Genomic DNA, 27,944 nt, shown 5'->3' with positions numbered 1-27,944 from the left:
GATTACTTTCTTGTTGCTCTAGATCGTGTTCTTCTCTAGTTAGCTGCGGTTGTGACAACATGCCCCACTGTAGGTCAGAAGTTTGGAATAATTGAGATTTGTTAATGTTTCTGCTCATTTATTTGATCAAAAATACAGTAAAACAGTGAAATATTATTCCAGTGTAAATCAGCTGTTTTCTATGTGAATATATAGTAAAGTGTAATTTATTCCTGTGATCAAAGCTGAACTCTCAGCATCATTACTCCAGTCTTCAGTGTCACATGATCCTTCAGAAATCACTCTAATATGATGATTTGATGCTCAAGAGACATTAATTTTTATTATCAGTGTTGAAAACAGTTCATATGTTTGTGGAAACGGTGATGCATTTTATTTTTCACGATTCTTCATAGAATAGAAAGTTCAAAAGTACAGCATTTATTTGAAAAGTAAAGTCATTTTAATTATTATCAGATCATTTCTGCTCTCGTTCTGAGTTTGTGTGTTGTAATGATGATGATGTTTGTCTTCAGATGGATGTGGTCTGCTGTAAATCAGTGGGGACGGATCTGTCCATGCTGGACATTGAGGACCTCATCTCTGAGATCTGTCAGCTGAAGAGAGAGGTGTCGTCACTGGAGGCGAAGCTGAGAGACAGAGGAGAGGTTTGAGCTGCTCATCCTTCATCCCTAACGCTTAATATCAGCAGGCCGTTGTTTATCTGTGTTGATCTATGATGTGTTTGTCAGGATCTGGAGAAGGTTTCAGTGTGTGTGAGAGATGGGACAGAAGCTCAGGATTCAGTCTGGAGATCCAGAGACACACAGGACTCAGAGCTCAGCCTCACTTTACTGTGTTATACTGACGCTCAGGATCATGGCTCCGCTGGTCAAACCTCTGACTGTAGCGCTGGAGAACAGCAGATGAAGATGTGCTCCGTCAGACTGGAGGACTGCAGGAACCTGATCCAGAGACGAGCAGGAGAAGCCACAGCAGAGGAACAGCAGCAGAGCCAGGAGGAGGAGGAGGAAGATCAGAATGATGAGGATGATGAGTTTATACCTGCAGGTGTGTTTCTTCCTTTCTTTCTACCTTTTGTTGTTTTTCCTGACACTTGAATGTCCTTCATTGGACGTGGAGCAGAAGCTCTGCATTAGTGATGGGTCGGTCATGAACGAATCTTTAATATGACTCGGGACTACGAGTTGTCTCAGAGAGTGATTCGTTCGTTTTGTGTTGACCACGCATGCGCAACACCCTATACAAGCACTGTAAGTGAACACACCCATGCTAAAGTTTAAGTTAAAAAATCATCTTTTGGAAATTGATCTTAATGGCTTAATGCCATATACCTCATGAATTATGTTTCCGGATCCCGATCATGTATTTTTTAATAGTAAGATAATAAAATGATTATTTTTCGTAGACCATCATATAGCCGCCTGCGTTTCCCACAGTATTTTAGTGGGTGGAGGTCGGTACCTCTAGGGGGGTCGGGGGTCATGCCCCCCCGGAAGAACATTTTTTACAATTTAAAGTCTGGTGCACTCTGAGTCTGGTTACTAACCTGACTTAAATAATGAAAACATTAAGAAAACTTTTCAAAACTTCACAGCTAACTAAGAAAATGACCTTTCGTGTAGTGTGGCTTTTTTTATATATAATGACCACTAGAAGGAGCTCTAGGCATGTTTTCCTTGATTGCTTTTCCCTGAAGAGAAGTACGTTGTTGAAAACGACAGTAAGAATGACGCTCGTTCGTTGCGTTTCACTATGAAACGAGAGTTCAGAGTCTTTTAATGATTTATATCTCAGCGACCCACTTTTGCATTTAATTTTTTATAACTTGGCCCGTCTGAGCCGCGGATTATCTGCAGTACCCGCGGATATAACGTATAATATTGCTTTAGGTATTTTAATAATCAGATAATTCGATTTTTATTTACAGGTCATAGGGGGGGCCATATTAACAACAGTGTAGCTGAATAATAACAAGCATTTGCTTTCATTTACACATTTTCAGAGAAATGTGGCTCTATTTCAGGTTTTTTGAACATTGCATCATCAACTACACAAAGCAGGACATCTCAGCCTCCGGTTTCTCATCTTATAAAACCTCTTCATGCATTCTCTGTAGTCCGAGGCCTCCTGATCTGGTCCATCGATGGCAACTGTGCAACACGCATCTGAGTGCCTCTTCTTTAGTCTGTTGCGCAATGGTGTCTTAACCTTAAAACAAAAACATTAGAACATTAAGAAACTTAGTATTTAGATTGAGACAGGATTTGTGATTTGTCATACATAGGATTTTGTGAGACTGACTTGTACCTGAACTTTAAAGGAAACTAAAACCCTCTTTTTAGTTCTGATTTAGTGTTTTAGTCTGCATTACATTCACACTGGTGTTTTAGAAAGTAGAAAATAATAATAATAATAATTTATGACAATATGACAATAATAGCCATATATTTTAAAACATGTGCACTGTAAAATAAATGAAAATGACTTTTTCATAGGTATATTATCTAATGCTACAGTAGGGAAATTACAATACTTTTGCCCTACAATGAACCCTTGCAAGAGATAAACCCTTGAGCTTTTGATGGAAACCAGTTTGGGGGAAAATGTCCGTTTCTGTGAATAGCACTAATAATAAAAGTCCTGGAGCCTCTTTCCGACTCCAGTTTTTCTCCCTAAAAAGAATTAAAAATGATCACTTTAACAATCTCATCAAATACCTGAACTAAAGGTAAAAGCAAAAGAGACAACGCGCCAATCATCACTGCGGCTCCGTCACTGGCGAACGAGGCTAGCTCGTTGGTTGGCAGCGCCTTGTCATCTCTGATGACTCTTACTATGGTGTCCCCGCTGGTCATTTCCACTACTTGTGGTTGTGCATTACTTTCAGACCTGATACATGTACTGCATTTCATCAGTAACATGAATTATTAATTAGTAACTGCTTGTAATCCTCAGCTTGTGTCTGCACTTTCACCTGCACTCATTGTTATCCTCTTCGCGAACTCGCTTAAAGTAATCGCTGATTCTACCAGAAGCCATATCTGCAAAGCTGAAACCATCAAAATAATGGGTTGTAACATTAATTTAGGAAACCTTTTTAAGAAATTGAACATACTTGGATGGAAAATAAATAATTTACCTGAATGTTCTCCAATTCACAAAAAGACTATTATTATAAAAAGACTCACTATTGTTTTTGTAAAAGTTACTCTGCTGTCAGTAACTGTAATGTGATTACTGATGAAATTATACTATAATTTTTTAATTTTCATTGATGAAATAAAGCAAAAATAGTCTAAATTGGCTCTTTAAAAGGCCTTAAAAAGGCTCTTTAGGAGCCGACTCCCCATCATTCTGAGTGCCTGAGAAACAACACTGTCCTGATTCAGTGTCTGCTGTCAGATGAGATGCTATCATGCTACGTCAGTGTCATTATGCTAACGTTATTTTCGTAACTTACTTCACCTCAGAAAAACGAACTTTCCTGTCCTGTCAGACGTTTCTGTGCTCGTAGATGCGCCCTGTATATCACTTGAATGTAAATAAAGCGCAAAAGAAACTACGATCACGCAGCGTACTTTAGTAAGCCATGAAATTACAAAACAGTACTAGTAAATTACGTGACTGCTAACTTGTGATAGCATTATGCATTCACAAAGAAAACTGGTGTCCTTAAAGGTTGGAGTTTTCCTCATTTTTTTAATTAAGGCATTAAGATCAATTTCCAAAAGATGATTGTTTTATTCCTCTTTTTAGTCCACTTTAGCATGGGTGTGTTCACTTATGCTAAGCACTGTAGAGAAATAATTAGTTCACCTCTCGAGTCTTCGGGTTCGGGTCCGAGTCTTTCCTTCTTCCCGTCAGTCCCATAGAGACTGTCAGTACCGGAAAGAGAAATCATAAGTTCATTGAGTCTTCGGGTCTGATGACATGTCATGTCATGTGATGTGATGTGACAGCGCTGGAGTCTATGGAAGCTTATTCCGCCACAAAATAAAACATTTTAAAAGATAATTGCGACTTTTTTTCTCACAATTGTGAGATATAAAGTCAGAATTGCGTGAAATGAAGTCGCAATTGTGTGTTATAAAGTCAGAATTCTGACATCTTTTCTTAGAATTGTGAGATATAAAGTCCAATTCTAAGGAAAAAAAAAAGTAAGAAACTAAGAAAATTCTAAGTAAGACTTTTTTTTTTTTACCTCAGAATAGTTTGTATCTCGCAATTCTGACTTTATATCTCGCAATTCTGACTTTATATCTCGCAATTGTGAGGAAAAAAGTCAGAATTGTGTGATTAAAAATTCTGATAAAAGTCACAATTATTATTATTATTATGTATTTATTATACAGTGGCGGAAACAAGCTTCCATAGGAGTCTGGACACATAAATGAGTTAATAATTCCCAAACTTTCTCATAAACAAGCGTGTAGCTTTTTTAATTCTTTCAATTTATAATTTTTTAGAAATTCTGTCATGATGGTTGTTTTCCATATGAATGTGGTACTAAAGAGTTGGTAATGCCTTAAACTGTATCTATGATGGGGAAAATCACTTTGATGAGGATACCTATATAGCCTAATAACAACATGCAGTTATGTGACATAAAACCGAACGACTCGAACCCGAAGACCCGAGAGATGAACTAATCACTTCTGTGTCCGGCACTACAGACTGCAAAGCTCAGTTCATGAGGATCACGGGATGAACGAACGACTCCGATCGGGAGGCGAGACCCAGAGAATTAATGAATTTATCGTTTCTGTTTCTCATAATTTGTTTTTTTACTTGCATTGCAATTTTTTTCTTATTCTAAATGCGATCCACATTTGATGTGTTTGGGGAATTGGGCTATTTTAAATACACTCTGCTGAAATGAACGAAATGACCCGGAAAAAGATTAATTCATTTTGATGAACGAGATTCAAAGGTCTGAGTCAGTAAAATGATCCGAACTTCCCATTACTCTGCATAACCCGATCTTTAAGAGCTCTAGGTTTGCTGTCCTTGTTTGTAGGACTGCATGATTTGGCCAAAAATAGATTATTAATAAAAATGATTATTTTCATATACACTCACCTAAAGGATTATTAGGAACACCATACTAATACTGTGTTTGACCCCCTTTCGCCTTAAGAACTGCCTTAATTCTACGTGGCATTGATTCAACAAGGTGCTGAAAGCATTCTTTAGAAATGTTGGCCCATATTGATAGGATAGCATCTTGCAGTTGATGGAGATTTGTGGGATGCACATCCAGGGCACGAAGCTCCCGTTCCACCACATCCCAAAGATGCTCTATTGGGTTGAGATCTGGTGACTGTGGGGGCTATTTTAGTACAGTGAACTCATTGTCATGTTCAAGAAACCAATTTGAAATGATTCGAGCTTTGTGACATGGTGCATTATCCTGCTGGAAGTAGCCATCAGAGGATGGGTACATGGTGGTCATAAAGGGATGGACATGGTCAGAAACAATGCTCAGGTAGGCCGTGGCATTTAAACGATGTCCAATTGGCACTAAGGGGCCTAAAGTGTGCCAAGAAAACATCCCCCACACCATTACACCACCACCACCAGCCTGCACAGTGGTAACAAGGCATGATGGATCCATGTTCTCATTCTGTTTACGCCAAATTCTGACTCTACCATCTGAATATCTCAACAGAAATCGAGACTCATCAGACCAGGCAACATTTTTCCAGTCTTCAACTGTCCAATTTTGGTGAGCTCGTGCAAATTGTAGCCTCTTTTTCCTATTTGTAGTGGAGATGAGTGGTACCCGGTGGGGTCTTCTGCTGTTGTAGCCCATCCGCCTCAAGGTTGTGCGTGTTGTGGCTTCACAAATGCTTTGCTGCATACCTCGGTTGTAACGAGTGGTTATTTCAGTCAAAGTTGCTCTTCTATCAGCTTGAATCAGTCGGCCCATTCTCCTCTGACCTCTAGCATCAACAAGGCATTTTCGCCCACAGGACTGCCGCATACTGGATGTTTTTCCCTTTTCACACCATTCTTTGTAAACCCTAGAAATGGTTGTGCGTGAAAATCCCAGTAACTGAGCAGATTGTGAAATACTCAGACCGGCCCGTCTGGCACCAACAACCATGCCACGCTCAGAATTGCTTAAATCACCTTTCTTTCCCATTCTGACATTCAGTTTGGAGTTCAGGAGATTGTCTTGACCAGGACCACACCCCTAAATGCATTGAAGCAACTGCCATGTGATTGGTTGATTAGATAATTGCATTAATGAGAAATTGAACAGGTGTTCCTAATAATCCTTTAGGTGAGTGTATTATGGTAATGAATATTGGTAACACTTTACAACAAGAACACGTTTGTTAAGGAATTAACATGAACTAACAAGAAGCAATATATTTTTACAACATTTATTAACCTTTGTTAATGTAAAAATGTTAATAAATACAATTTTTGATCTTTAGATTAACATAAATAAAAGCTTCATGTTAACTATTGTAGTTAACTAATGTTAACCAATGCAACCGAATTGGAAAGTGCTACTGTATAAGTGCCATGTTGTAATCATGTTTCCATTGTTTTTTAGACAATGTGTCCACAATTTACCAAAACAAGGGAACAAATTAAGTCTTAGTTCTTAATTCATGACCACAATATATAGTTTTTTAGCCTAAAATAAACAGAATTAATGTGATTACTGGTGGATACACTACATTTTAAAGTTTGAAATTGTGTTACCATTTTATTCCCTTCAGATGAGAACGGAGGGTCATCTTCTGAAACGAGAGATCAGCCGACGGCCAAGAGTTTCTCCTGCGTCTCCTGTGGGAAAACCATGAGCTCACAGGGACATCTAGCGAGACACGATAGAAGACACGCCGAACAGAAGGACTGTACGAGACGCAGCTGTCCCTCCTCAGAGGAGCGGAGGCTCCATGTTAAACAGCACCAGGAGTTTCGCTGCCAGCCGTGCGGGAAGCTGTTTCCCGTCCCTTCACGCCTGAGAGTCCACATGAAGACGCACACCGGAGAGAGGCCGTTCCACTGCGGTGAGTGCGACAAGCGTTTCAGATCCAAAGGGAATCTTGATGCTCACAGGCGAATCCACACGGGGGAGAAGCCGTATCAGTGCCCTCACTGCGAGAAGAGCTTCCGTCACAGACCCCATCTGATGAAGCATGTGCGCACACACACCGGGGAGAGGCCGCTCCAGTGCAGCGAGTGTGGGAAGACCTTCACCAACTCCAGCTGTCTGCAGACACACCACAGAACACACACCGAGGAGAGGCCGTATCAGTGCACACACTGCGAGAAGCGCTTCCGACAGCGCTCTCATCTGACGTGCCATGAGCGGATCCACACCGGAGAGAGGCCGTACCTGTGCTCCTCCTGCGGGAAGAGCTTCTCCGACCCGCGCCATTACCGGATCCACCAGCAGCTGCACACGGGGGAAAAGCCTCACGACTGCTGCGTCTGCGGGAAGAGCTTCAGCCAGAGCTCACACTTACTGAAGCACCAGAGGATCCACACGGGAGAGAGGCTGTACAAGTGCTGTCTCTGCGAGAAGAGCTTCGCTCGATCCGACGTGCTGAAGGTCCACGAGCGAGTCCACACGGGAGAGAGACCCTACCAGTGCTCCGTCTGCGGAGAGAGCTTCGCTTATTCAGGGGTTTTCCAGAGCCATCAGAAGAAACATGCGGAAGAGCTTCCCTGAAATCAGCTTCTGCACACTCACTGTTATCCAGCTATCAACATCCGGTCTGCTGGGAATCAGGCTCGTTCAGCCCTGAGGATTTGAACTTGATGTTTTAATGACTAACATTGTTGTTTTAGTTTTCTGAATGTAACTTTACTAAGCAACATGGAAACACACTGTTAATTAAAATATACTATCATACACTAAAAAAAGCAAGACTTTGCAATGAATATACTTCTGTCAGTCCAGTTATTCCTTTAAAAACACCTTGTAAATGTTTATTGTTGGTAGATCCTCATGTTAAGGAAAATGTTAAAATGTTGTTATTTTTTCTCAGTTTTCTCCCAGGGATGACGAATATAAAATATTAAGTTTGATTTGTTTTAATGCACTCGCTAACATTAAAAACACAAGTTTTTAATATAAGTTTTTATAAGTTTAAATATTTTATAATGTAATCATTTTACAGTTAATCTCCAAATTAATGTAGAAATAACTTAAAGACGGTATATTTTAAATACTTGGATGAAGGCCAGGATCACTGATACTAATAGAGCTACTGTCTTGATTAATCCCCCCACCCATTTTAAACATTATAGTCATTCAGCATTACAGTGTAATTGAAAGCTATCAATCTTCTAACATTTATTAGGCTTCAACAATATAACTTTTAATCTAAGTAAACTTAAAACAATCCTCACATACACCCAAAATAAATGTCATATTACTTCAAATTAATTTGCGTAGTTACAAAATTAATTGATTGGGATTTATTGAGTCATTTGCATAACATTAAGGCGACAAATCTAGTGAATGTGTTGCTGAGTCCCAATTCGCATACTATCCATCCTAAATAGTATGCGAAACTAGAATTAGTACGTCCCAAATCGTAGTATGTTGAAATGAGTGTTCCAAAGATACCCGGATGGTCTACTATTTCCGGTTAGAATTCGAAGTGCAGATCAATGCACACTCTAATGGCTAATATTGCCCACAACCCATTGCGTGCGGGAGGGAGGAGCTTTGCGGTGATAGTGGTGATGATGTAAACCTGGCAGTCGGATGCAGCAGTGGAGATGCGCCCTCAGTTTTTAAGTGTAAGAATTCAAATGTTTAACCCTAATAAAAGTTATATTTTATTGTCTCGTAATATTAATGGGTTTATGTTGTGCCAAAAAAGTACCGTGTTTATCTTGTGGGTCCGATGAAGATATTGAGCGCCTCATTGCAGGCTACAAAACAATAAATAAAAAGGCTCTAGTACAGTGTCATGCAAGTGTCTTTTTTATGTATTTATTTTGATGTTTCTGTTTGACTTATTTGTAGTAATACTGTGGCTGTACAAATGTTAACTTTATCAGTCCAACCAAAGAATGGTTACTACACTTTTACTATAGTAAAAGCATGGTTCATTTTCATCGGGGTATTTTTAAGTATTATACATAAGTATAAGATTAAGATTAAGTATAAAATACGTTAAACAATAGTTACACTTTAAACTTTAAATATTTTAACTCAGAAAATAATAGCTTTCGTTACACACATTTGCACATGAACGTCAGAACCAGCCGCCTCACAAACGACCTGCATTTGGTTGATCTACGACGACGCCCTGCTTCACTCCTCAATTTGGTAAAACACATTGTAAATGTATTGTGGAAAAAAAAGATAGGAATAGTAAATAAAATTATATTGGACATATAAGAATGAATGAAATGTAAAATGTTTTGTTAACAGTCGAGGTGTGCGTAACTAGGCAACCACGTTCAAGTTCACGTTGCATGACGTCATGGAAGTATGTCCCAGAACGTGCATACTCTTTTGCTACACACTCAAAAGTATGTACTTTTTCCTCACAAAAAAAAGTACATACTTTTAGGTCGTAGTATAAGTAGGCGAATTGGGACTCAGCCTGTGTGTTTTCTAATCTGGCACTGAATAGAGTCCCTCATTAAAGGTCCTTCAGCGGCTCTGCAGCTCAGAGTTCAACTTCTAGGTGTGTTCTGATAAGACGTTAAAGAAGAGAGGATAATATATCACGGTAAGTTCAGTCAGTCGTTTAATATCGTGTCATGTTATTATATGTGTTTATAAGATCATATGAAACGCTACTATCAATCTGAAATGAACAAAAAACTAACCCCCATAAAAAGAATTGGATAGTGAAAGTCAAAATATAAAAGGATCAGTTTGATATCCGTCTCTGTTGATCTATGAACATCTGAAAAGTCATTAAAGAGATGTTATAAAGTGATATTCCATCTCCGACACATGATTTGACATCAGAATGTCAGGGATTTTTTAATCGAAATTATTATCTATAGCAAAACAGTGTAACGTTATTTCCACCAGTGGGGATTTCTTTAAGTCTGCAAGAGAAGCTCGGCTTCCCCTATAATGTCAAAAAAATAATGGTCAAATATGTAGCCTACTTTTGTGTTAACATTTTATTGACTAAAAATGCGTTAGGAAAACCGTTCATCTCAAAGACGAGTTCAGAATCAGTAATAAAGCAGGTCGGCTGACTCGATCTCCTTCTCATACGCAGCAAAGCAGGTCGGCTGACTCGATCTCCTTCTCATATACGCAGCGTCCATTGACTTCAGTGGAGCTGCTCTGAACAGTTTCTTTCAGTCCTTCGAAACTCATTGGTCATTAATGCAAAATGACCTGTCTGTCCGCATCTGTAGCAGGTTTTGTTTGAATCAGCACTACCTTTACTACATTGCATTCGTTTTTTCTTCCAGGATATGAATTGTTGATATCAACAATTTAATTCTTGATATCGAAAATGTAATTGTTGATATCAAGAGTTGATTTCTTACTAGTAGAAATATAATTTTTGATATCAATAATTACATTGTTACTAGTAAAAATGAGAATTACTGATATCAATAATTAAATTGTCACTAGTTGAAATGTCTATTCTTGATATCAACAATTGAATTGCTACTAGTAATATTTTTCATTATTGATATCTGAAAATGTATTTCTGATATCAATATTATTTCAGATATCTAAAATGGCTTTCTTACTAGTAACAATCACATTCATGATATCAGAAATTAACATTGTCACTAGTGAAAATGGAATTATTGATCTCAAAAATGAACATTGTTACTAGTAGCAATTCAGTTGTTGATATCAAGAATAGACATTTCAACTAGTGACAGTTTAATTATTGATATAAAAAATAAAGGTTTTTACTAGTAAGAATTGTATTTCTGATATGTGAAACTGGAATTTCAACTAGTAAGAAATCAATTCTTGATATCAACAATTGATTTTGAATGGCAGCCTATGGTGACATTTCACTAGTGAAAAATACAATTACAGATATCAAGAATTATAGTTTTTACTAGTTGAAATTCAATTGTTGATATCAAGAATTATCATTTTAACTAGTGAAAATGTAAATGCTGATATCAAGAATTATCATTGTTACTAGTGGAAATGTAATTTCTGATATCAATAACTACCATTTTAACTAGTGAAAATTGAATTGTTGATATCAAGGATTCATATCCTGGAAATGAATAAAAGTCAGTCAGGATCAAACCCTTTCCATCGGCAAAAAGTTCAAATGCATTTAACCATCTTGTCCACCGCGGACCCAACGTGGCTGGATCACTGTAACAGTCGAACTTGGGAACAGCACCGCCCTTTAACGCGTGCCGCCTATCTCCACTTTTCAGTTAACTGAGATAAAATAGTCTTGTGACGCACGTCTAACTCACTTTCAGATTTAACTAACGAGTGAGTCCTTGTTGCAACATCCTCGTCGCCAATGTTGTAACCTTTCTAGTTATTTCGGATCGAACCACACAGACACCAGATTTAACTTCATCCGTCCTTTATCTCCACTTTGTACGTAATGACGTTGATGACGTCACCTCAATACACAACAACACCCATTCTAGTGCCACACTAGCAGGGATCTGGCAAACCTTCAGGTTTAGAGATTACAATCTCAGGGACTAATACACTGCCCTTTCTTACAAAACCATCAGCATCTGCATTTAAGATGGAGGTGGCGTCTGTAAATGGTGCTTGGACCCAAAGCTGCTGTTGATAATAGGCTCTTTGTATATCTTTTCTTAAGGGCATTACTATCGAACACAGCAATGCGCAGGTCGTCAAATGTCTCCATGTCCGTTGATGGTTTGAGACATTTGACCAAGAATGTTTCCGCCATTTGTATTGCAAAACTAAAAGTTTCAAACAAAAGTTGCCTTAAGGATGGCATGTCACTTTTCTATTTTTTAACCCTCATAATCCACAGATTGAAATGAATTAATTAAAGCTTATCTCACCATGTTTCCCGCTGTAGCCCAGTCCAATGAAGTAATATCTATGTGACACTGCATGGATAAGTTGTTCTCTCACTCTCTCCCGATCTTTTGGAATTTTGTAAGATAAGGTTTCAAATATGAGTAATTGGTACCAACTTATCTGTTCTTTGTGAGGTATAACTTCATGACATGAAGACACTGTAACTTCATCAACTTGTCTGAGACTATGTGATCACAAGTTGTGATGTACTGGTGATGGCATTTTCCCCATTTTGAAAAAAAAACAAAAAAAAAAAAAACATTAGCAGCTAGCTAGCTAACAAACTGTAGTTAGATAGATACAATACACACCAAATTAAATATAAAACCGATACAAATGACGTGCATACAAATCTTACCCAGGACCTCTACTACACTGGATAAATGCTGCGATTATGTCCCGCCCGCGGATGCTCGGCGTTTCTGGAGTGAATGAGGAGTGGGCTGGCCTGGACTCCGGCTTCTGCGTGATGATTGGAGGGTCTGACGAAAGGCTGCATCTCCTTTTGATTGCCAGCGATTTCATACAATAAAAAGTTGCTGCCGCTGAAGCTGTTCGAGCTCAGTCCCATCGCGGATATTGCAAGTATAGTCGAAAGACCAACTGCTGCTACCTATTTCTTGATATTTGCTTAGCCAATTTTCATAATACATTTCACACAATTATACATTTATACCTTTATTATATTAGTACTTATTATATTTTTTATATTATTATTTATACCTTTATTATATTATTACATTTATACAATTATACCTAGCTCTGCTGGCCATTGAGAGGACACTGGTCAAGTCACTGGAAAAGACGCCTAGTTGTACAACGGTCACAGAGCATTTTCTTGAAAAGGAACGTAGAATTTACGTATAAATAAATGGAAAATTTTTGTGATGTAGGCCGAAAATGAGCTTGCCCTCTTTGAAAGACCAGCAGCCGCCACTGATTTCCACTAAGGCTATGTTTAGGTGAACTAACTAGTCTGTTAAATTAGAAGATAAATATAATTGAGTCCATTTATGATTTAAATGATCAATTCGTTGTGTTATTTATGTTAGCAGGGAACATGTGCTGAAATTAACAGCTTGAATCCACTGTAAATCACTTCAAATTAAAGCATCTGCTAAATGTAATATTAATGTAATGCTCTCAGTGTTTCCATAAAGGGAAGATGTCAGTCAGATCTTCATCTCCAGAACCCAGCTGTGTGTCTATGAAGAGCAATCAATCCATGGATCCTCCTCTTAAATTCAGTGATGAACCAGTGACCTCTGACCCCAGGTGAGACACCATCTAGTACTGGAAACAATACACAGACTTATACAACATCACAGATCATCTGAAATAATTATTTACTTATGGCGCTTTTCCACTGCATGGTACGGTACGGCTCGCTTTAAATGGTACCTGGTCTGTTGAGGTTCCAAACGTACCGTACCGATACTAAAATGTGATGTGAAAACACTGCAGATCATTGATTGGTCAGACAGAATCGTCACTACCAGCGTCATTGTATTTACGACACAAGACATTAAACCCGCTAGATTTAAATAGCCACATTTAAAAACATCCACATGCCGAGAATCAGGAACACCATCCACTCGATAGGCTCCATTGTTCCTGTGTTGTGCGTTTGAAATGTGGCACGTTTATGATGATGTCTTGGCAGTAGAGGCGGCGCAACTATAACGATCAGTCCCACACACTTTGAAGCGGTACTAACTGCAGTGGAAAAGCAAACGAGCTAAAGCGAACCGAACCGTGCCGTACCAAGTTGAGTCGTACCACGCAGTGGAAAAGCGAAGCGAGCCAAACCATTCCGCGCCGAGTCGAACAGTACCGAGCCGTACCATGCAGTGGAAAAGCGCCATTACAGTGTAAAGATGTATACAAATTATTATATCTTAGTAACTCCAGCAGAGGGAGTCAGAGATCTTCATCCCCAGAACCCAGCTGTGTGTCTATGAAGAGCAATCAATCCATGGATCCTCCTCTTAAATTCAGTGATGAACCAGTGACCTCTGACCCCAGGTGAGACACCGTCCAGTACTGGAAACAATACACAGACTTATACAACATCACAGATCATCTGAAATAATGATCTTACTTACAGTGTAAAGATGTATACAAATTATTATATCTTAGTATCTCCAGCAGAGGGAGTCAGAGATCTTCATCTCCAGAACCCAGCTGTGTGTCTATGAAGAGCAATCAATCCATGGATCCTCCTCTTAAATTCAGCGATGAACCAGTGACCTCTGACCCCAGGTGAGGATAAATGTGGGTGATTAAACTACTCTATGAGAGTAAAAAAAAAACCCACTGAATGCAGACAGATAGTAATCATTTTATTACTCCAGGGCCCAGTTTTTCAAAAGTAATCCAGTGGGATTTCGGATCACGGATTGGATAAAAACTTGGAAATGGGTTTTACAAAAACAAAAGAGGGATTCTGAACTAAGATCAGAGCATGTAATCCGATCTTACATTTGATCTGGATCAAACCTGCCCTTTGGGTTTTTCAAAACTTTGAACTCGGTTTGGGATCTATTTGATCTAAAAAAAAAACAGGATTATCCTGATCCCATCAGAAGGGTGGAATCAGTTGTGGTTTTTCGAACCAAATAAATCAGAGAGTTTTTTTTTTAAGTGATTGATCACAAAATTAATGTTTACTGATGATAAATACATTTCTTCATATTTGAAGCATGTCACATCTAATGAGATATGGTAAACAAAACAAACAAACAAACAAAAAAAAATCATCCGATTTATCCTTATCATATGATCGTGGTTGTATCTCTCTATTAGTGTTACTCGATCTTAGTGCTGCATTTGATACTATTGACCACAACATTCTTTTAAATAGACTCGAAAATTATGTTGGCATTAGTGGAACTGCATTAGCATGGTTTAAATCATACTTATCTCTGACCATTATCAGTTTGTAGCAGTAAATGAAGAGATTCATTGCTTTCAATGAAAAATGCGCAACAGTTAGTTAATGCATTCATAACCTCAAGGCTAGATTATTGTAATGCTATCATGGGTGGTTGCCCTGCACGCTTAATAAACAAACTACAGCTGGTCCAAAACGCAGCAGCTCGACTTCGTACCAGAACCAGGTAGTATGACCATATTAGCCTCGTTCTGTCAACACTGCATTGGCTCTAGGGCTGTCACTTTTTATTCGATATTCGAATATGCCTTCGAAATATGACGTGAAATATCCGAAATCAAATTATAAATAAACTATCCGGTTTTTAAAGTGCCATGTTTTGCGCATTTTTTACAGTCTATGATTAGATCGTTTGTTTTTTATTTTATTGTTTGACATCTCATCCATTAGCAGGCGCTCTAAACGTATTGTAGCGTAGGCCCATGACCAAATCAAGCGAATAATAGCCAAATAAAATATGCGAATAAAAGCGAATAGATGCGTGTCAGGATGGAGTTCTCTTTCGGGCTTGAACAAACCATAACACAAATTATGCCAAATGTCCGTTTTGTCGAGTGTCCTCATAAGAGCAGTCTTAAATTATTTAAATAAAGTCTTAAATGAATGTAGAGATTTGTGAGATAATGGGACGCGTGTCAGATCGCGTCTCTGTCCGTAGCGGCTAGTAGGGCTGGGCTGGGCGATATGGCCTAAAAAAAAAAATCCCCGATTTTTTCACAAAAAATTCGATTTACGATTTAAATCGATTTATTTTTCTTCCCTTAGCCTACTTAAAATCAATCTGCAGATGACAAAGAAATTGTTCAAAACAAGTTTTAACTTTATTTTGTTTTGATTTTCCCTTCTGGGATTTGATCTGGATTTCCCCCTTGGGGTTAAAGTTCAATCAGAAACAACAAGCCAAAAAGACATGATGGCAGGCCCTGCCTTTGTAAACAGTGAAAATGTAACATAACATAACGTAACATAACATGAAATGGGTGGATTGGGATTGGGGTGGAACGTAAAAAAAAAAAAAAAGTACATCACAATAAAGTGTATTGTGATTGTCAAAACATTTGGTAACTAAACAGAATTTTTAGTGTTTAGTGACAACACAATGTTTACATGGTACAATGACTGGTATGCTACTGTTTTTATTATTGCTTTCACAATTTTAATTCAATTCTTGTGATTTGATTCTGATCTTGATTCAATATTGATTCCTTTGGATAAATACTAGGTACAGTAGATACACGTTAATTTAAAGCCCTGTCAGATGGTATTATTATTAAAGGTTAAAAATAACATCTCAAATAAAAAATAATGCGTTTTTTTATAACAGCATTATAATATTTTAATGATATAGGTAAAAATATAATAAATATGTAATATAGGCTAGTTATCATATTTGGCGAAAAACTCCTCTCTACAGCAATTATTTTAAATGTCCAACTAACGTGCTATGGTCATTAAATGGCTTTCCAGAGGTAAATGTAGGCTAATGTTACGTGACATATTGTTCTCCAGCTGTTATTATAGACCTCTTTCCGCCGTTGAAAAACACTGATCGATCGATCGATTTTATTTCATTTCGGTAATTTGAACTGTAACGTTATCTTTCAAATTACCTACTGATCATTCAAGTTTATTTAGCCTATAATTAACTAGTAAGTTAGTAAAGAGTAACAGATGATCGGTTCACGTGTTTGAACTCTGTCAGCGATCTGTCAAGCGCCAAAACGGTGTTTATTGTTTGAATTTCGTAATTAAATCGACAGAATCTGAGAGCTGAGAATTTGTTTCATTGCAATAGTAACCTACTTCTCGGTCTTGTCTGTCGGGGTCAGTGTCCTCTTTGCTTCGCGACTTTTCTCTGCGTGAGAAAATGGATGTGTGAAGTAGTGAGAGAGCGTGTAAAAAGTGACGATTGCGTGAGTCTCACGGTGAATTCGGAGAGTTTTTTGGCGGGTGTGCTTGTGCTGCCGCGGTCTAGTTCATTTGCCATATTGTTTGTATCTCTATGGCAAACGCGCGGGGGGAGGAATGAGCCCGTTCGGAGCTGCGGGAGCCCAGAGGGGAGCGTCGGCAAATGTTAAAGAGAAAACCGATTTTCATTAAAAAAAAATCGACGTAAGCTACACATTCGAATTAATCGATAAAATCGATTTATCGCCCAGCCCTAGCGGCTAGTCTTAAAGGTCCCATTCCATGGATAATTTTATTATTTTATAATGTTTCCTGGGGTGCCCTTATAATGTTAGTATGTTTTTTAGATCAATTTTTTTTATAATTTAGAAATAAAAGGCATTTTTCCTAGCCTGATTTCATCACCTGATTTGAACACTCTGTTTGAAGGGGCGTGTCTGCTGTGAGACTTCAATGTAAACGCCCTCTGCTGTGATTGGCTGACATGCTTGCATATGAAATGTCGGGCATTACATGTGGAACTATCTGGAAAGCTTTTACTATTACAGCTATTATACGTTTTTACTATTACAGCTATCTGGATTAACGAATCGTGAGAAGTTTTTTAAGCATTTAGATCTATTCCCATCACATAAAAGGTTGCAGTGATGAGCATTGAGCAGATGACAGTCTGTTGATCGCGTGAAAAAAGATCTTATCATTGCAACGCAGTTTCTGCACTCACTAATGATTTCACCAATGCAAACATGAGGTATATAAATACAGTAAGAGATTCGTTGTGCAGTGTAACAGCGTCATTGATTTCATAACGAGTTTTGGCAAGTGTCCAGATAAACTCGCGCTGTGTGATTGACAGCTTGGGCGATTGGAAAGGGATTGTTCTTTGATCGCTTTCTGTATATTAATCACAGTTTAAGTAAGATTATTTTCATCCTACTAAGAGAAACGATGTGAAGTTGATCGCTACTTCCATAGTAAATCACTACTTACCGCTTGCTGGAATATAGCTGAAATTGCCCCCTTCGTCAGTATGAAACGCTGAGAGAAGCCTGCTTGACATTGTCCCAGGTTAGAAAAACAGTCCGTGGTGAAATGGACAGAGCAAACTAACAACTTCGAATTAAATTTTGCGGTATCCGATTATAGATAAACATCAACCACGTCTGTTGTTCGCCATCAATACGCCTGTGTTCCTGTGGGCAGAGCTTAGTCTAAACACGGTTCTGGTGATGTCATTAAAGAAGGAAGTAGAGGGGTGTAGTCCAATTCAGCCGTTTTTTGTAGGCGACTTCTGTTAAATAAAATATCTCGCTTGGCATTGAACTTTGAGCTTTATAATTTTACAGATACTGTATTATTTATACTCTAACAACAACTTTACACACTAACTAAAGTTTGAAACATGGGATCACGAAGAATGGGACCTTTAAAGTGTCATTAATGTTAATCAAAGAACAAAGGTAAGAGAGTAAATTACTAACTTAGACCTGGCGCCAAGAGGATTATTATACCGGTAGCCTAATCATGAATGCACTCCGCTATCTTTTAACACATCTCTGGCGAACGGCTTTTTCAGCCGATCAGATGGTGGACCTGCACCTAGACACGACCACAACTCATGATGTAGTCATCCGGGCCGTATCCAGATCAGATCGAGGACCTGCGCCTAGACACGACCACAGCGCATGATGTAGTCAGCCAGATCCGGACCGTATCCAGATCAGATGGTGGACCTGCGCCTTGACACGACCACAACACATGATGTAGTCAGCCGTATCCGGGCCGTATCCAGATCAGATGGAGGACCTGCGCCTAGACACGACCACAACACATGATGTAGTCAGCCGGATCTGGGCCGTATCCAGATCAGATGGTGGACCTGCACCTAGACACGACCACAACTCATGATGTAGTCAGCCGGATCCGGGCCGTATCCAGATCAGAGGGTGGACCTGCACCTTGACACAACCACAACTCATGATGTAGTCAGCCGGATCCGGGCCGTATCCAGATCAGAGGGTGGACCTACGCCTTGACACAACCACAACACATGATGTAGTCAGCCGGATCCGGGCCGTATCCAGATCAGATGGTGGACCTGAACCTAGACACGACCACAACTCATGATGTAGTCAGCCGGATCCGGGCCGTATCCAGATCAGATGGAGGACCTGCGCCTAAACACGACCACAACACATGATGTAGTCAGCCGGATCCAGGCCGTATCCAGATCAGATGGAGGACCTGCTCCTAGACACGACCACAACGCATTATGTAGTCAGCCGGATCCGGGCCGGATCCAGATTAGATGGTGGACCTGCACCTAGACACGACCACAACTCATGATGTAGTCAGCCAGATCCGGGCCGTATCCAGATCAGAGGGTGGACCTGCGCCTAGACACAACCACAACACATCATTGAAGTAACAGCAGAGATTGTGCCAACTAGACTCTCCCCTGTGAAGGCCTCATCAACACGACAGCCAGTGGCACTGATCCTCAACAAACCAGTCTCCATACCGGCATGATGACTCCGATCTTCAACCAGATGGAACTAGATAAAATATTTTGAATATTCCGATCCCAATCTGACTTCTGACCTGTGATGCTTCCTGAATCATAATCATACAGTGTTTGTTTGTTTGGCCTGAGGAGAACTGACCCCCCTACTGAGCCTGGTTTCTCCCAAGGTTTTTTTTCTCTATTCTGTCACCGATGGAGTTTTGGTTCCTTGCCACTGTCACCTCTGACTTGCTTAGTTGGGGACATTTAATATTCAACAATATTATTTATCTGACTGCATTGACACCATTGTATGAGTACTGAACTGAGCTGGACAATGACATTACTGTTTTCTCACAGCTGCTATAAAGCTACCAGCTGCCATATTACTCTGTAGCCCAAGACTGGTTGCCCACTAAAGTACCTGGATTGGGAGACCTGGGAAAACCAGGTTGCTGCTGGAAGATTTGTTAGTGAGGTCAGTAGGGGGTGCTCACCCTGTGGTCCGTGTGGGTCCTAACTCCCCTGTAAAGTGATGGGGACACTATGCTGTCAAAGAGCACCGTCCTTTGGATGAGACGTTAAACCAAGGTCCTGACTCTTGTGGTCATTAAAACAATCCCAGGATGTCCTCCGGAAAAAGGGAAAAATCCTGACCAAATTTGCCCAGTGGCCTCTGTCCATCATGGGCTCCTAATCATCCCCATATACTGATTGGCTTCATCACTCTGTCTCCTCTCCACCAATAAGCTGGTGTGTGGTGGGCGTTTTGGCGCAATATGGCTGCCGTCGTATCATCCAGGTGGATGCTGCACATTGGTGGTGGTTGAGGAGATTCCCCCTTCCATATGTAAAGTGCTTTAAGTACCTAGAAAAGCGCTATATAAATGTAACATATTATTATTATTATTATTATTATTAGATAAATGAACTATTATTTTTCATTTTATTGCCATTACTCTCCTGTATGACTGTAAAGTTGTGTTAAAACTATCTGTATTGTAAAAAGCGCTATATAACTAAAGGTGACTTGACTTGACTTTGTGAACAACTCTAGACGAGCTTGATCGATGTTGAGTTGGCTGCTGGTGCGATCGTAGAGGAGAACTCTGAAGGGCTCCTCTATACAAAATGACCTCCTTTGGAATGCTTAGTACTTAGCAACAGCAGCTTTTTAAATCCTTTTCTTGCAGCATCTGTGCAACTTGAACTTGTTTTTTCCATCCACTCCAGAGTTTGTTCCTCTTCAGAGCGGCTGTGATGGGTTTTGTTCCCTGTGTCCTCTCTGCAACAAAGAGTTTGTACCGCTTTTGGCCCATCCTCTCTGCAACCTAAATAGCATCCACAATAGCTTGGTCTGCTAATTCTCTTGAGTCCAGCTTCTGAAGGTTGTTGCTGTCCTCTGTGAAGGGGTTTTCCATTTCCTCAATCACTTCAACCAATGCACTCACAACCAATGCACTCACATGTCTTAAGAATTTCAGCTAGTCACTTTTGGCCTGTTAATGATGTCTGTTTTCAGAGACACCTTTACTGCTGAACTCCATGGCATTCTCAAACTAATGAATTAGATGAGACGCTTCTGGTCCAGTGACAGTGAGGGAATCCTGGTTTTGTATCAGACCAACTGCTCCTCCATCTCCCTTCACATGAACATTGTTTTGCTGATGCTCTTGATCTATAGCCATTGTTGAAAACCCTTTTTTTCTTTTTTCCTTTGCCACACCTGGGTTGGTTTTAGATAGACCCACCATGTCTTTAACATGAACAAGCAACCAGCGTGCATAATTTGTGTGGTCAAGGCTGAAGCACCATGGGACAAGCTTTGTCATGCTATCAACAGAGAGACTGAAGTTAGCCTCACGCAGGGATCTTACAAATGACTAGACAATGATCTCCATCTACAGGGCACTGTGCCAAAACAGAAACTGAGGACTTTCTTGCTGTCTCGTGGTACACCAGTTGTCAATGGTGACAAGCAGACCAGCAGATAGTCTTGATTTAGTGTACTGGTTGTAGGATTTTGACATCAGGATGTGGAGATTACTGGCAGTTGCTTTATGTGCACACATTGTCCGTGTGACATGGGATGCTTTCCGGAAGGACTCTGCAACTCCATGGGTAGCTATATTGGCTTGACCAAAGGCTTCCACCCAACCACTACCTTCTAGCCAGTCTCCTAATATCTTGAGACCCGCCACCTCAAAATGCAGTCTTCCTAAGACACTGACAAAATTATCTTCTCCATGTGTAAAGGGCCAACTCAACTGTATTTGTTTGGCTATGCTGTACCGAGGCTGGTTCACAGGGACAATGGTTAGCCTACTTGTTCTGTATTTACCCTCTGTACTGCTTGATTGATGACATTCATTGCATGATGATTCATGGCCACTGATTTGGAGTTATCAGAATATTGGGGAAGTTGAGCTAAGATTGCAGGAGGGAGCTCCTTTCGTTGCAGCCGATTGGCATGAAAGGCTGGCCAGGAAATGTGTTCTACTGGTCAATCTTACAGGACACAGTTAGATACTGCGATTTCATTGTAATCCTTCTCCTTTCATTGTAATCCTTACCCTCCTTCTCTCTACTTTCAGAGGCAGAAGTCTCCAATCTCCTCCTTTCCAAACGCCCTACCACCTGTCCGCTTGATCCTATTCCCAACTAACCTGCTTCAAGCTATTTCATCCTTGGTTGTACCCACACTCACACACATCATAAACACCTCTATTCACACTGGTACCTTTCCCACAGCATTTAAGCAAGCTCGTATAACCCCACTGCTTAAGAAACCCACTCTAAATCCAGCACATCTGGAGAATTACAGACCGGTATCTCTCCTTCCATTCGTCGCGAAAACATTTGAACGAGTTGTTTTCAACCAGATCTCTTCCTTCCTTACACAGAACAACCTCTTGGACAACAATCAGTCTGGTTTTAAAAGCGGACACTCAACTGAGACTGCCCTGCTCTCAGTAATTGGAGTTCTGAGACTGGCAAGAGCAGCTTCCAAATCCTCAGTTCTCATCCTGCTGGATCTGTCTGCTGCCTTTGACACAGTTAACCACCAGATCCTCCTGTCAACCCTAAAGATGAAGGGCATCTCGGGAACCGCACTCCAATGGTTCAAGTCTTACCTCTCAGGTGGGTCCTTTAGGGTAACGTGGAGGGGCGTGGTGTCTGAGACCCAACATCTAGCTACTGGAGTGCTTCAGGGCTCAGTGCTTGGACCACTTCTCTTCTCCATCTACATGACATCACTCGGATCTGTGATTCAGACACATGGCTTTTCCTATCACTGCTACGCTGATGACACACAACTCTACCTCTCATTCCAGCCCGACGATCTGACGGTAGCCGATCGTATCTCAGCCTGCCTGACAGACATTTCTGGCTGGAAGAAGGACCATCACCTTCAACTAAACCTTGCGAAGACAGAGCTACTCGTGGTCCCGGCCAACCCAACACTTCACCACAACTTCACCATTCAGCTAGACTCTATACATCTATAACTCCATCTAGGTCAGCCAGGAACCTTGGTGTGGTAATTGATGATCAATTGAACTTCACAGACCACATTGCTAGAACTGCCCGGTCATGTAGATTTGCCTTGTACAACATTAGGAGGATCAGGCCGCTTCCTATCAGAACATGCTACTCAACTCCTTGTCCAAGCGTTAGTTTTATCCAGACTTGACTATTGTAACGCTCTCCTGGCTGGTCTTCCAGCATGCAGGGTCAAACCTCTGCAACTGATCCAGAACGCCGCAGCTAGAGTGGTCTTTAACGAGCCGAAAAGGGCACATGTCACTCCTCTCCTCAAAAAATTGCACTGGTTGCCAGTTGCCGCTTGCATCAAATTCAAGTCACTGACGTTTGCCTACAGAACAACCACTGGTTCTGCTCCCTTTTACTTTAACTCTTTACTTCAGACTTATGTGCCATCCAGGAACTTGCGCTCTGCAAGTGAACGACGTCTTGTGGTGCCATCTCAAAGAGGCACAAAATCACATTATCTGACCTTCACCTGGACTGTTCCCTGCTGGAGGATTGATCTGCCTAACTCAACCAGAGCTGCTGAGTCCATAGCCACTTTCAAGAAATGGCTGAAGACACTTCTTTTTCGACAGCACTTGATCCAGTAATGCTAACATTATTAAAGAACCGCTATAAAGCCAAAACAATCTCTGTTACCTTAAATTATACGTTTATCTCTGTGAAGCTGCTTTGAAACAATCTACATTGTTAAAAGCGCTATATAAATGAAGATGACTTGACTTGACTAACACTTTCTCTACTACTCTATTCTATTCTGGTCTATAACATACATTTAAAAAAAAAAAATCTGCGTTAGATTATTCTGAGAAGGGTCATAGCACTTGCATATTGTTGTGCTATTGTTGTACTGTTAGTTTAACTGCTTCTATTGTTCTCATTTGTAAGTCGCTTTGGATAAAAGCGTCTGCTAAATTAATAAATGTAAATGTCTCACAACGCCACTGAATTAAAAATTAACTGTTCACCTGAACAGTTTATGATGTTTTATATGTAATTATCATTGTAATCCTTGACCATCAAATAATAGGGGCAGACATTTTCCATGTTATCATGTTTGGTTCAGGAGATATAATACATCAAAATACATAATTTGGTTATGGCATAAAGCAAAATGGCCACCATTTCCGCCACAAGGGTTTATTTGTGATGGCTCCATTTCTGAAAATGGTCAGGGCCCCAAACTGTTTACCAGTTTACCAAGTTTCATGCTTTAATAATAAAGTGCCGATTTTCACATATTACCTGGACTGTGTAATTTTTGATTTCAACTTAAATCTATGGACCAACTGAAATGTAAGACAATTATTCAGAAAATACAAGCTTGACATCTGTTTGATTTACTATATTATTTACATTTTGATTTAATTCATACATTAAATCCTTCATTTTTTTTTATTGTTTCAGCAGTGTGTATAGAGATGATCAGACTGGAGACCAGGATTTTCCTCAACCAGTGAAGGATGAACTACAGAGAGTCAAACACAGACACAAAGCCAGCATGAAGAACAAGTATGAGAGATTATTTGAGGGACTGAAACTCCAAGGGAATGAAACCCTCCTGAACAGGATCTACACACAGCTCTACATCACAGAGGGAGAGAGAGAAGGAGTGAATGAAGCACATGAGGTTTTACAGATGGAGACAAAAGACAGATTGCAACTCTCACAAGCCCCTCCAATCTACTGCAATGACATCTTTAAAGCCTCTCCTGAACCAGGACGTGAGGAGAAAGAGCAGATCAAGACTGTTCTCACTAAAGGCATCGCTGGAATCGGGAAAACCGTCTCTGTGCAGAAGTTCATTCTGGACTGGGCCGAGGGAAAAGACAATCAGGATGTAGATTTCATGTTTGTGCTTCCATTTCGAGAGCTGAACTTGATCCGAGATCATCAGTACAGTCTTCACAGACTTCTGCTGGACTTTCATCCTGAACTCCAAGATCTGGACTCAAAGATTTATGAGGAGTGTAAAGTTGTGTTCATCTTTGATGGTCTGGATGAAAGCAGAATCACACTGATGTTTTCAGACGCTCAGGAAGTTTCTGATGTGACTGAGACTTCATCAGTGGGTGTGTTGATGTCAAAGCTCATGAAAGGAGATCTGCTTCCCTCGGCTCTCATCTGGATCACCTCCAGACCAGCAGCAGCCAATCAGATCCCCTCCGAATACATCCACCGTCTGACAGAGATTCAGGGATTCAATGAGCCTCAGAAGGAGGAATATTTCAGGAAGAGAATCAGTGACGAGCATCAAGCCAGCAGAATCATCTCACACATCAGAAGAACAGAAAGCCTCCACATCATGTGCCGCGTACCCGCCTTCTGCTGGATCTCCTCCACTGTGCTTCAGAAGCTCCTGGAAGAAGATCTGAGTGCAGAAATCCCTCAAACTCTGACTGAAATGTACATCCACTTCCTGCTGATTCAGATCAACATGAGGAATCAGAAGTATGAAGAGAGAGATCCAGAGAAACTCCTGCAGTCCAACAGAGAAATGATTGTGAAACTTGCTGAAGTGGCTTTCCATCAGCTGATGAAGGGCAATGTGATGTTCAATGAGGAGGACCTGATTGAGAGCGGCATAGACGTCACTGACGCCTCAGTGCATTCTGGGATTTGCACTGAGATCTTTAAGGAGGAATCTGTGATTCATCAGAGGAAAGTCTACAGCTTCATTCATCTGAGCGTTCAGGAGTTTCTCGCTGCTTTCTATGTGTTTTACTGCTATTTAATGAAGAACAAGGAACCACTGCGGCTTCTGGGTGAATTCAGGTCTGATGAAGCCTCTCTGTATGATCTACTAACATCAGCAGTAGATAAAGCCCGCTGGACTAAGAATGGACGTCTGGATCTGTTCCTGCGGTTCCTGCTGGGCGTCTCACTGGAGTCCAATCAGAGACTCTTACAGTATCTACTGACACACACAGAGAACAGCTCAGAGAGCATCAGAGAAACCACACAGTACATTAAACAGAAGATCAAAGATCCAGATGGTTATAATAATATGTTTCATCTCTTCCATCAATCCATCAGTCTGTTCCTCTGTCTGCTGGAAGTGAAAGATCAGACTCTGGGCAGAGACACTGATGAGTTTATAAAATCAGACAAACACTGCTCAAAAGTCATGCGCAACATTGTCAGTACAGCAGTCTTTTGGAGTATAAAAAAGGAGTTTGATAGGTTGCGTTGCACCAAGAAGGATTCATCTTAAATCTAGATTAAATCAATGATTATGTAATAATTCTGTTGCACCAAACTTTAAACCTTGTTTAAAAACAAGCAAGTTTATATTTAGGATGGATTAACTTTAGTCCTGTTGCTCCATAACTTTAAATTTATATATAAATATTAATTTGGGATTAATTTTAAATTTACAGGGAATAAAATGTAAATAAAATAAAGTGCACCTACGATAAAATATGTGGCTGATTGAACAAAGACAGAAACAATAAGTGTGTTGTCAGGTATCAGGTGTTTATTACAGATAAAAATGAAAAATAAAGTGCATTGATCCGGCTAGTGTGAGGGCCTGCTATCAAGTCCGGGACGAGGATCCGTCACTCATCTCACCTCGATGTTAGACAAAGAAAAGAAGAGAGGAATACATTTATTATTTAATGGCAGTGGTGATGAGGTGAGCGTCCGTTATCCCTGTCTCTTGATAATTTTTCCAGCCCTGCTCCACATACTGGGTGGCACTCAAACGGACAGGGCGGCGCTGTCAAGAGAGGAGATAATTGATTAATTTATACTATTCATACCTTTAAATTAAACTTAAAATATATTTCCAGGCTTATGAAATATGCACATGCTGCCGCAATGTTTGCTTGATCAGTAATGGTCTCTCTATGTAGCAGTTTATAACGACAGCTGATATTTTACGTCATTTTACATTTAAGTTTATTTCCTTTATCCGCAAGAGCTACTTATGTCAGAGAGAGAGTTTCTGGTGGACAATAAAGAAGGAATTTAAAGCTGTTTAATTAAAATGGCGAATCCATCGTGGCAGAGAAAATTAATCGCAATTGGAGGTTTTATTCGCAGGTTAGAATTCTTGGGGTTAAACGGATAGTTGTGGATCCGTGATCCGTACGGACCAGGCCCCGCGGTTCAGCATTCATTTGATTTGTGGATTAATTTCAAGTTTAACCGCCATAGACTGAAAGTTTTTAATTTGCACATGTTTTGTCTTGCTAGTTTACACATTCAATCAGTTTTAAACCATTCCAGCGCTAGAAGAGGCAAAAGAGAATTAAATTCGGTACTCGCACACTGTTTTCAGAAGGGTAGCAGAGCAGTCATTTGGGAATCTGTATCCAGAAAAGCCCAACACAGTGCTGTCTTGAGTTTCTGCACTCAGAAAACTTACACCCCTGTGTGTCTCTGGCATTTCTTACTCTTACTCTTACTCTTACTCGACGTGTGTAATTGACATGATACATTTTTACCTAACAAATAAAATGTTATATTTGATATCTGTCTATCATTGACTTGGCAGGTTGTATGGAAGTGGCTTAGTAAACTACACTTTTTTTGTACAAATGAGCAGTAGGCAACTGTCTAAAGGGGTATTAGCTAACTCTACACCCTCTGACCAAAATCAGACTGGCACGATTGTGTCTGTGAGATCCACGTAACCCGGGGCGTGTGACTCTGTGCGGCATTGGGTGCCGAATGAACGGATAATTGAAAGTATGGGATACCCAGAATAATTAAATATCTAAATTAATCAATAACCAATATATATTATTAGTTCCTAATTAGAAACACGATCCAAATTTGATAATTATATAAAATTGGAGTCAGATTAAGTGCGGAGCTTAAGTACTATTGAACCTAAATTCTAATACCTTAAGTGAACTTCACTGAAGCGCTGAAAAGACATACACGCACTATCCCTTCGCCAACACAGTTGGATCCGCAATTGGGCTGACGGGTGTTCCTCACATCACTCGCCTGTCTCATCTGAGAGAGAGCAAACCCCTGATGCTGAACACCCACATGCCTCCAGTGGC

The 27,944-nt window shown here is 40.2% G+C and overlaps 2 protein-coding genes across 9 annotated transcripts; both read left to right on the top strand.

Annotated features, from left to right (window-relative positions):
- Positions 1-15: 15 nt before the first annotated feature.
- Positions 16-8,055, top strand: LOC311077478 (uncharacterized protein). Its single transcript, XM_084106008.1, has 4 exons — positions 16-431; positions 516-647; positions 732-1,050; positions 6,738-8,055. The coding sequence occupies exons 2-4, from the start codon at positions 516-518 to the stop codon at positions 7,694-7,696; spliced, it is 1,410 nt and encodes a 469-aa protein (XP_083962134.1). The 5' UTR covers positions 16-431; the 3' UTR covers positions 7,697-8,055.
- A 1,409-nt stretch (positions 8,056-9,464) lies between these two features.
- Positions 9,465-27,401, top strand: LOC311077461 (protein NLRC3-like). 8 transcript variants are annotated; one of them, XM_084105980.1, is made up of 6 exons: positions 9,630-9,719; positions 12,373-12,595; positions 13,158-13,285; positions 13,925-14,035; positions 14,150-14,272; positions 24,334-27,395. In XM_084105980.1, exons 3-6 carry the CDS (start codon positions 13,176-13,178, stop codon positions 26,138-26,140), a joined length of 2,151 nt encoding a protein of 716 aa, XP_083962106.1. In that variant the 5' UTR covers positions 9,630-9,719; positions 12,373-12,595; positions 13,158-13,175; the 3' UTR covers positions 26,141-27,395. The 8 variants fall into 8 exon arrangements, with proteins under 8 accessions (XP_083962105.1, XP_083962106.1, XP_083962104.1 ...); XM_084105978.1 differs by having other exon boundaries at positions 9,651-9,719; positions 13,913-14,035; positions 14,162-14,272; positions 24,334-27,401; XM_084105976.1 differs by having other exon boundaries at positions 9,657-9,719; positions 13,913-14,035; positions 14,159-14,272.
- Positions 27,402-27,944: the final 543 nt, after the last annotated feature.

The sequence above is a fragment of the Abramis brama genome (assembly GCF_963993115.1).
Source record: "Abramis brama genome assembly, chromosome: 2".
Classification (NCBI taxonomy): Eukaryota; Metazoa; Chordata; class Actinopteri; order Cypriniformes; family Leuciscidae; genus Abramis; species Abramis brama.
Note: the sequence above shows the minus strand (reverse complement) of the source record. Positions and strands in the feature narration are given on the sequence as shown.

Bases quoted from the DNA above. Each gene is read 5' to 3' on its own strand.
- LOC311077478 (XM_084106008.1), top strand. From the start codon at position 516: ATGGATGTGGTCTGCTGTAAATCAGTGGGGACGGATCTGTCCATGCTG. The intron at 648-731 runs GTTTGAGCTGCT...TGTGTTTGTCAG, and splicing joins AGCTGAGAGACAGAGGAGAG to GATCTGGAGAAGGTTTCAGT. The intron at 1,051-6,737 runs GTGTGTTTCTTC...TATTCCCTTCAG, and splicing joins TGATGAGTTTATACCTGCAG to ATGAGAACGGAGGGTCATCT.
- LOC311077461 (XM_084105974.1), top strand. From the start codon at position 13,176: ATGTCAGTCAGATCTTCATCTCCAGAACCCAGCTGTGTGTCTATGAAG. The intron at 13,286-13,912 runs GTGAGACACCAT...ATTATATCTTAG, and splicing joins CCAGTGACCTCTGACCCCAG to TAACTCCAGCAGAGGGAGTC. The intron at 14,273-24,333 runs GTGAGGATAAAT...TTATTGTTTCAG, and splicing joins CCAGTGACCTCTGACCCCAG to CAGTGTGTATAGAGATGATC.